This window comes from Echinops telfairi, unplaced genomic scaffold, assembly GCF_000313985.2.
Source record: "Echinops telfairi isolate 266 unplaced genomic scaffold, ASM31398v2 ScPeMD7_1713;HRSCAF=2227, whole genome shotgun sequence".
Classification (NCBI taxonomy): Eukaryota; Metazoa; Chordata; class Mammalia; order Afrosoricida; family Tenrecidae; genus Echinops; species Echinops telfairi.
Window position 1 is genome coordinate 21,388,169 of NW_022105611.1, and position 9,385 is coordinate 21,397,553.

Consider the following 9,385-nt stretch of genomic DNA (forward strand, 5'->3'; position numbering starts at 1 on the left):
TTAGTAGCCAGGCACCATCAGCTTTCCTCACCACATTTGCTTCTGCACGCATTTTGTCTTCAATGATTGTGTTGGGACGGTGAGCATCACAGAATACTGGATTATTAGAACAAAGTGTTCTTGTGTTGAGGGAGTGCTTGAGTAGAGGCCCAATGTCCATCTACAACCTTAATTCTTAGCATATAGTTATAAGTACATCTATTTCCCTCTCATTATATATAAATCAGTGTACATATGTTCATGTCCATATTTAGACCTCTATAAATGTCCTTTGCCTCCTGGTTCTTTACTCTATTTCCTTTTACTTTCCTCTTGTCCCACGATCATGCTCAGCCTTAATTCTTAGCATATAGTTATAAGTACATCTATTTCCCTCTCATTATATATAAATCAATGTACATATGTTCATGTCCATATTTAGACCTCTATAAATGTCCTTTGCCTCCTGGTTCTTTACTCTATTTCCTTTTACTTTCCTCTTGTCCCACCATCATGTTCCGCCTTCATTCGGGTTTAGTAATTCCTCGCTGTTACATTGCCCTTGATTGAGCCCCACTAGGCATTCTACGCCCTTCTCTCCATTGATTTTAGTTCACTTGTTCCATTAAGGGAATTCTTATAAAGCAAAAGTTACCCTTCATGCTTCTTTACCAATTCTGATATCATCTGTCCCTTCTCAGGTATTACCTGCTTCTCTTCTGGATTTTATAATCTGGTGCAATGACCACCTAGAACTCACAGACAAAACTCAGGGTTGTGGGGTTTATTAGAAAAGTCCACAGGTTATAATTCACGGTCAGAAATGCTCAGGTTACAGTGCTTTGGTCAGCAGCACCTCTTCTCAGCCATACCCACAGTAACACCTCTCTCTGATCCTTGACCTCTTATGCCTTGGCCTCCTGCTCTGCTCGGGCAGTATTAAAAAGTTATTTCAGTACTGCCAATAAATGTCCAAAGGGCACTCCATCTATAACCCTTGGCCTGAAGCTGCTTAGCACTAGCTCTGTGAGATAGCAAACCTAGTTTCCCATTAACTTCTAGAGGAACCTCACTCTGCAAGGTCAAAGGCACTCCGCTTTACTCACTCCTTAGACTAGGAAGCTCAGTCTTCAGTCTACTCTATCGATGCTGCTGCTGCTGCTGCTTCTGTGGTGTCAATGGCTCTGTCTCCTGGATCAAGGAGGTTCTGAGCACACAGGTCTTGGATTCTGCAGAACATGCTCCACTCCTGGCTCTTCTCTCTGATGACAGTGCAATCCATGTTCCTGCTTCTGAAGTGAATCATTTTCAACGCAGTGGGATGGCAAAGCTGATGAACCCCGTGTTAGGGTCCCAACACCCTATTTACATGGTCCCCCAAATCTCCTGTTGGGGGAGCCACATTAAGCAATCCACTGCCCCCCTCCCCGGGCCATTGACGAGAAGAGCAAAGTCTGGAGAGCCGTGCTGTGGGTGGAAGACAGGCTGCCCAGAAATGCCCGTGCAACTCGTGCACGCCCAGTCAGTTCAATCTTCCTGAAAAGGAAGCACTATACAGCCCAGGTTACCTCTCCAAATCCTACACTATAAGTTGTCCTCAGTCCCTGGGACTAATTCTGGTCAGATTCCACCCCAGGTGGCCACTTCTCTGGAAATCATCTCACCCCTAAGGGGAAAAGGAGCTAGAAACTACTTAAGGATTTTATTTTTAACAAAATGATGAACTGTTCCAAAAAAAGATACATTAGCTTAACCACAAAAAGAGAAATGCAAACAGAGACATGAGGAATTGCGGGGCACTAGAGGGCCCTCTGGGCATTTGTCAGGGCACTAGAGGGCTCTGGGCACTTGTTGCTCCTTCCATCTGCTCCTGCTCTGGGCTGATGATGGCTTTGTCTGCATTTGCCTTCCCTGCCACTGAATGCTGCTGAGGACACACACCAAGACTGGAGCTCCCGTGCCCAGCACACACAGGGCGCCCTTGGGAAGTGTGGCCGTCCCAGCTAGATTCAAAAGGGCAGAGACATCCCTGGGGGTTCATAAGGGAAGGAATGGGGAATCGTGGGGCCAGGGAGGAGGGGGCGCAGAGAAGGTGACAACTCTGTCGTGAGAATGAAAATAGACGATCTCAGATTGGTGGGATCTGAAAATCCGGTAGTGGAGTATTTGAGATGTGCCCTCCTCAGCCCAGCGCCTCCTCCCCTCCCTGCCTCCAGTGGACTCAGAGCCTGCTTGTTTCTACACAGGGATTCATCAGGTTGGACATGTCTGAGTTTCAGGAGCGACACGAGGTAAGTGCAAGTCCTCTGGTAAAGCATGGTTTGGAGGGCCTGTCCACAGGACTCTGCCTTGATCTTTTGATGTGACTTGTCATTTGGACCTTTCGGCCTCAGATCATTCCAGCAGCTCTGAGATTGGTCCTGTCGTGGAACCTGTATGTAGCAGGACCACAGATAGTTGGACGTAGAATTCGTTCTAAAGAATAAATAGAAGATCTGCCTGCCCTCCCATCCCCACCAGGAGAGAGACAGGCACTCTTGACGGTGTAAAGCCATCTTCCTACGCATGCCCCACGTTGGACACTAGAAGCCGAGAAAGGCCATCCTAGCTTGTCTCCTTCCTTCCACCAGGTGGCCAAGTTTATCGGGTCACCACCAGGCTACATTGGCCATGAGGAGGGTGGCCAGCTGACCAAGAAGCTGAAGCAGTGCCCCAACGCCGTGGTGCTCTTCGACGAAGTGGACAAAGCCCACCCAGACGTGCTCACCATCATGCTGCAGCTGTTTGATGAGGTGAGTGTCAACTGGGAGCCAGACCAGGGGTCCGGCTGGGACCAGCAGGAACCAATGGCTCAGAGACTCCGCTGATCTTCCGTAGCTGACTCCTCCCGCAGGTGTGCCCTCATTCCGTCCATCCTTCAGCAGCTGTGGCTCCCCTCCTCTCTGGGCGGGCACTGGAGAGATCAACACTGTCTCAGAGCTGAAACTCCATGGCCCCTGGGCCAGAGAGGGAGAAACTGCACTGTCAGTTCCTGTCCTGCTGCAGACCGGCTCTGGGGCCTTGCCACATCGCTGCCCTTCTCTGGGCATCGGAGACCTCGTGTGACACACAGGAGGCCAGACAGCCCCGGTCCAAGCTCCCTTCTGGCTTCAAGAGCTCCCGATCCTTCTTGTGTCACACATCCCCTCCGCCAGTTCTCTACCGTGCTGTGGGGCCGAGGATGGTGATGGTGATAGGGGATGATATGCTGGGTGATGGAGTCCTTTTCTTCTCAGGAGCCCTGGCTCTTCACAATGTGGGCAGGCCCCCATTGGAAGGGTGACCTCTCTCTGGGGAGAAAGTCCCTTTTCTTCAGCACTTAGATGTGCTAAAAAGACTTTAGAGACCCTCTCACTAATCCTCACAATAACTGTGCAAGGTAGAAAGTATTTTGATCATTGATGAGGAACAAGGGTCAGAGACGTCTTAAATGGCTTGCCCGCAGCCACAGAGCGGGATGGAAGAACAAGGATTTAGCTGCTGTCCCAGAATCCTAGCTCTCCCCTCTCTGTACCCCTCCTTGCCTTGTTCAGACCAGAGGAGTGGGGGCCTTCACTTTCTGCCAGGGGCAGCTGAGGAGCCAGAGGCAGAACCAGATGAGCCTTCTCTTCCGCTCCAGCCCTACACAGTGCACTCCGAAGCAAGGATGTGTTAGCCAGTGCCTGGCCCAGACCTCTACATAGCCTTCTCCAGCCCTGAGCAAGTGGGAGGGGGTTACGTTCCCAGGTCTCAGGTGCACAGGGTGAGACCCAGGAAGGGACTCCCCATACCTAAGAACACGCCAGCTTCCAAGCTGACAGGACCTAGTTCCCTAGAGCTCCCCACCAGCTGCCCGCTGCCTTCCCCCCTGGTCCAGCAGCCTTGCTTCTGCCCCAGTTCCCCTGCTGTCATCCTAGCCCTCACACTCCCACGCAGGGTGAGAGCCCAGGCTTTGAAGGAACGGTGATTCCCACGTGCTCTTGGACACGCCGGCTCAGCTCGAGCCTTTTGGTGGAATCCACGTAATAGGCAGCAGCTCGCGTGACCTTGCCAACAATTCTGGGAAGGCAGGTCTCGCTGCTTCTGTGCAGACAACCAAAGTGGCTTCTCCATACTCATCCCCCCTGGAACGGGGAACCTAGGGTTTGAACAGAGCCCGAACCTCTCAAACAGTTTCAGTAACTCCTGTGCAGCGAGGGCCAAGAGGGAGGTGGATCTGCTGCAAGCTAGGCAACAGAAGTGTGAGGCACCCAAGAAACAGCAGCCGTGCACACACACCCAGATGAAAGGATCGGAAGGAGTTGATCGTGTGATGGTGGGTGCTAGCACGTCCACAAGCTGGAGGTCCGGCGACAGGCTGGACAGTCAGGCAGGGTTTCTGTTACCATCTCGAGGAAGAATTTCTTCTCTCCGAGAAACCTGTTTCTCCTCTTTAAATCCTTCAGCTGATTGCATGAGGCCCACCACATTATGGTTGGAGAGTAATCTCCTTTACTGAGTCAACTGATTGAAAATGTCCATCTCATCAACAAAATGCCTTCACAGGTATAGTGGTGACTACGGTTTAACCAAGCAGCCAGCCAGCCGAGGTGACACATGAAATGAACCATCACAGGAAAGGAGAGTCCAGCTTAAAAAGAGTGTGTACAAGAGCTGAGGAGTGGGCACAGGAGCTGTTGGGCCGCTGACGTCCCTTGAGAGGGGCCTCTGATGGCAGCTACGGGCTGAAGTACAAGCTGACCGTCTCCACCCTGGCCACCTCTTCCTTGCTGCTCCCACTCCCCTGGCTATCTTTGGGGCCTTGAGAGTGACTCCTTCCCTCAGCCCCAGCCAGCCCACGACAGCTGCCGAGGTCTACCCTGTGGGTCAAAGCTGCCACGCTAACTTAGTGTTGGATGCTGCCCCATGTGGAGCAGGAGCTGTGCTTGCCCCCTCTTTTCTCGACCATTGGCTTGCTCCAGTCTAGGACTGCACCCACTTTATATTTTGAGTGCCTTCCAAACTGGGGGCTCACTTGCCAGTGCTCCGCATCTGTTGTGATCCGATCCATAGAAGTTTCATTGGCTGATTTCTGGCAGTAGATCACCAGGCCTTTCTTCCTAGCCTGTCTTAGTCAGAGGACTCCCCTGAAACCTGACCATCACAGTGGTATTTGAATATGTGGGATAGCTTCCAGGATCACAGCAGCAAGCCACCACAGCATGGCAAACAGCACGTAGCATCTTAGTTAGTTACCCATATTATGCAGATGTATTCCTTGAGGGCAGTGACCTTGCCTTATTCACTTATTCAGAACCCACAAAGCCGGGGGAAATGATGTATTAATTCATTTAATTCAGTGATAACTCTGCAAACCTTTTCAGAATGATTAAGCATTTGCCAAGAGTGGAGAGTGAAGGGCTGGCAGTAGACACCTAATATGCAAAAGCTCAGGGTGCAGGAAGCAGCCTGATGCATTCAGGGAGCCACAGTTCAGTGTTGCTCAGCTACGGAGGGAAAGCAAGGACAGAGTGATGGAGAAGAGGCAGAGAAGATAAAAAGGAGCCAGTTAAAATGCCCAAAGAGTCTGGATTTATCCTGTGAGCGGTCCGGAGCTACTTAAAGCATCCGCAATAAGGAAACGTGGTCATCTGTGTTTCCAAGGTCCTGTGGGCAGAGGTGTAGAGAACGGACTGGAGGATGGACGGGGCCAGCAAGCAGATGGTGGAAGGTCCACGCTAGCGATGGGGAGGCTTATTCTGAAGCTGGGAAAGTGGGGAGGAGAGGGCTGACTTGCAGGGCTTGCGGATTGAAGGGAGGGAGAGGGGTAGCCAGGCATGCCCAGGGGCTAATAAGAGGCCGAGGCAGAGGAAGAGGAGGATGAGCAGCTGGTTGGTGAGGAAGGTGGCGAGCTGAGCTGAGGGATTGGTTCAGTGGATGCCTGTGCGGCAGCCAGAGGGACCTGTGCAAGAGGCCAGTCTCCTGATACACTCAGGATGCCCTCAGCCCCGGGAGAGGCCTAGAGAAGGTACTGGGATGGAGGTGGTTGCTGACCAGGGAGACACCCTGTGAGGAGGAGCGGAGAGCTAAGGACAGAGCAGGACGACTCCCGGGGAGTGGGGCTCGTCTGTTTTTCAGGGCGTGTGGTGGGGCAGAGGAACACCGACAGAGCAGGCAGCACCCTGCTTCAGCACGCATGGATTGGCGAGGGTGACTGTGAAAGTGTCCTGCAAGGATTGGCAGAAGTACAGGCCGCGGTGAAGGCACCTCATCCTCCTGGGGGCAGAGGCAGAGGCCGCAGCTCCAGTCCCCAGACCCTGTACCTAGAAAGGCAGGAGCCCAAAGCTGGCCCAGAAAAGCCAAGCAGGGCTGATGCCAGTGATCCCCAGACGGCCTCGAGCCCAGAGCCCAGGGCAGGGTGCAAGGAGGAGTGGCTTGGGGCCGGGGAATTGGCCTCGGTAACCCTGGGGTGAGCCGCCTCTGAGGAAGGTGGGGACAGTGATAGCCCCCTCTTTGGGACATGTGTTTATTGCCAAGGAAGCTGAGGAGAGAAGACATGAACTCTGGGAAAGTCACCCTTGGGGTCACTCACACACCGCACCTGCTCCCCTCACTCACCTGGGACCCATCGTCAGGCCCAGTTATGAGCAGAGCCCTGATCTCTTGGAATGAAATTGCCACTGGGTTATTGCTCCGGCCAGGACAGCAGTGTGTGGACCAGCCTCAGGGTGAGCTCCGCCGAGGCACCGAGCACTCATGGCACCGAGCGCACGCACTGGGGCACAGCTCACGTGCCCACAACCTGGCCCCCACAACGATGACCCACAGTGGGGTCTGTTTGGTGTAACCCATATCAGGGGGCACCGGGGAAAGCTGATGGTCAGTGCTTCAGAAACTGGATGTACCCTGCCTGCCTCTTCCCACCCCCAAGCAGGGATAGGAGGGGGCCCAGCCCTGGGGCCTGGGTCACAGGCCCCTTTGGAACCTAACCGTTTCCCAGAGACCAGTGCTCAGGGCCAGTGCAAAGCAAGGTTGCAAAACACCTGGGACCATGCCCGGAACACTGTAGGTGCTGCTACGAATGTCCCTGCCCCCTGTGCCTCTAAGAGGCAGGCTCCGTGGGCCATCCCAGCCGCTCGAAAAGACAAGTGGCCTGCCAACAAGGAGGGAGATGCGTGAGGGGATTCATTTCTGATGGAAGCTCAGCTTTCCTGGTATCAGGCAGGAGCCCACAGGCGAGGTCAGTGCTGACTGGCAGCCCTGCTCTGTCTGCAACCCAGGCAAAGCCGGCCAGAGCTCTCTCTCCCTTGCACCCAGCCCAGTTATAAGAGTCCAGAACCACAAACTGAACCTGGCAGACCCTGGGTCTGAGCGCTCTGTAACGAGTGTGCTCTGGCACCGGGCAAGGCAGTTCCAGCGCGGCCCTTCTCGTTGCTCGCTGTGAGGCCTGGAGCAGGTTGCTTCATCTCTCTGAGCTTCAGTTTCTTGGAGCGCTTATCATGACCCCCCTCGCGAAAGGTGGTTGTGAGTCTTAGCCAGAGCCTGGCCCAGAGAGGGGCTCGGGGCTCCAAGAGGGTAGGTTGGTGGATGAAGGACAGACAATGGACAGGTGAACAAACAGACTAACTCTTGGTGCCAGATGCCAGACAGCACGTGCAGTCTCACTTGGAAGTGCTCTCAGTCGACAGCACAGTTACCTTGAAGGCCGTGTGCACTGCAACCAGGCGTGAAGCCAGTGCTTGGAGCCCCAGGGCAGGGAGTCGCAGCCTCTGTGGAGGTAGGGGCGAGGCACCTGGGAGTTCGAGGCTGCCCCTTGGAGAAGGTGCATGCGAAGAGTGCTGCAGCCTGCCGGGCTTGTAGCGCTGACGGAGCGGTCGCTTCCCCTTCTCAGGGCCGGCTGACGGATGGCAAAGGGAAGACCATTGACTGCAAGGACGCCATCTTCATTATGACCTCCAACGTGGCCAGTGACGAGATCGCTCAGCACGCACTGCAGCTGCGGCAGGAAGCTTTGGAGCTGAGCCATAACCGTTTCGCCGAGAACCTTGGTACGGCATGTTGCCTGAGCTGTCTGGGCAGGTGACCAGGCTGCTAGCTCATCTCCTGGGGACAAGGATGGGGATTGGGGCCCTGGGCCTAAAGGAAGACCCTGGCAGACAGCTCTGCCCTTAGCTGGTTCTCATGAGATCCCAGGCACCCTGCCAGATGGTGGAGGGAGAAAGACGAGGGCAAACAGCCTCTGCTGTTTTTGCTCAGGAAAGCCCCACACTGTTGGACGTCAGGAGGGCTCCAGACAGGGGCCGGGACTGAGCCACGCTAGGGCAGGGGCTCAGGCCATGGCCTTGGAGACCGAGGAGATGGGTGCTTATCAGATAGCCGTCTTGGGTGCACCAAGGAGACAGAAGCTCAGAAACAGTATGGAGATGGGTGCCCAGCTGGTCCCCTAGGGAGGCGCCCTGTCTCGGCGGGCCCTGGAGAGTACTAAAAAGGAGCATGTCTGGCAAGAGGCTGTGTCTGTCACCTTTCTATTTAGATTGACCCTGCGGTCCTCTCTTCCAAGTCGGATCTCACGTCCTGATCCTAGAACGTGCTCGTCTCCCGTCCCTTCCCTCCTACACGCCCCACACTAAGACTCCAGGCCTCGGGGCACATGAGAAGTGAAGGCCTGTCCTTGTCTATGTGAGGGGAGCACCGAATCCCTCGGTGGGCCGCAAGGCAGGCCCGGGCGCGGTAGTGAGCAGCTTGTGACTCTGTCTCCACAGGGGAGGTCCAGATGAGTGACAAGATCACCATCTCCAAGAACTTCAAGGAGAATGTGATTCGCCCCATCCTAAAAGTGAGAGGTCGTCCTTTGCCCTTCCTGCTACTGCTGCCATTCTAAAGCTACATAAGCACCCCCTCCCTGGGTCCCCAAGCTCACCCGTCCCTCCCCTGGTCCTGCAGGCTCACTTCCGGAGGGATGAGTTTCTGGGACGGATCAATGAGATCGTCTACTTCCTCCCTTTCTGCCACTCGGAGCTCATCCAACTAGTCAACAAGGAACTGAACTTCTGGGCCAAGAGAGTAAGCGTGGGGATTGCCTGTCTGTGCTTGAGACTGGGACATGTGTCCAGTGGGAATCGGGGAACCCTGGCTGGGGGCACATGCACGCACACACAGTGGAACATGATGTGGGGGGCCAGTGGCCCTGGGGGCTCACCATCTCCCCTAGGCTGAGGCCAGAGGGGTGAGAAGGGAGACCACGGAGCCTCATGTTCTATCTGACCTGCCTCAGGCCAAGCAGAGGCACAACATCACGCTGCTCTGGGACCGCGAGGTGGCGGATGTGCTGGTCGACGGCTACAACGTGCACTATGGCGCCCGTTCCATCAAGCACGAGGTGAGTCTAAGTGAAGTCAGGTGTCCGTCC

The 9,385-nt window shown here is 54.6% G+C and overlaps 1 protein-coding gene across 5 annotated transcripts in view; it reads left to right on the top strand.

Annotated features, from left to right (window-relative positions):
• CLPB (caseinolytic mitochondrial matrix peptidase chaperone subunit B) overlaps positions 1-9,385 on the top strand; it is a 163,153-nt gene that overhangs the window by 153,036 nt on the left and 732 nt on the right. For all 5 annotated transcript variants that reach the window (XM_045293127.1, XM_045293128.1, XM_004708797.4 and 2 more), the window contains 6 exons: positions 2,226-2,270; positions 2,610-2,771; positions 7,868-8,024; positions 8,739-8,812; positions 8,920-9,039; positions 9,251-9,355. In XM_045293127.1, coding sequence (XP_045149062.1) covers positions 2,226-2,270; positions 2,610-2,771; positions 7,868-8,024; positions 8,739-8,812; positions 8,920-9,039; positions 9,251-9,355 — 663 coding nt within the window. The remainder of the gene's footprint in view (positions 1-2,225; positions 2,271-2,609; positions 2,772-7,867; positions 8,025-8,738; positions 8,813-8,919; positions 9,040-9,250; positions 9,356-9,385) is intronic.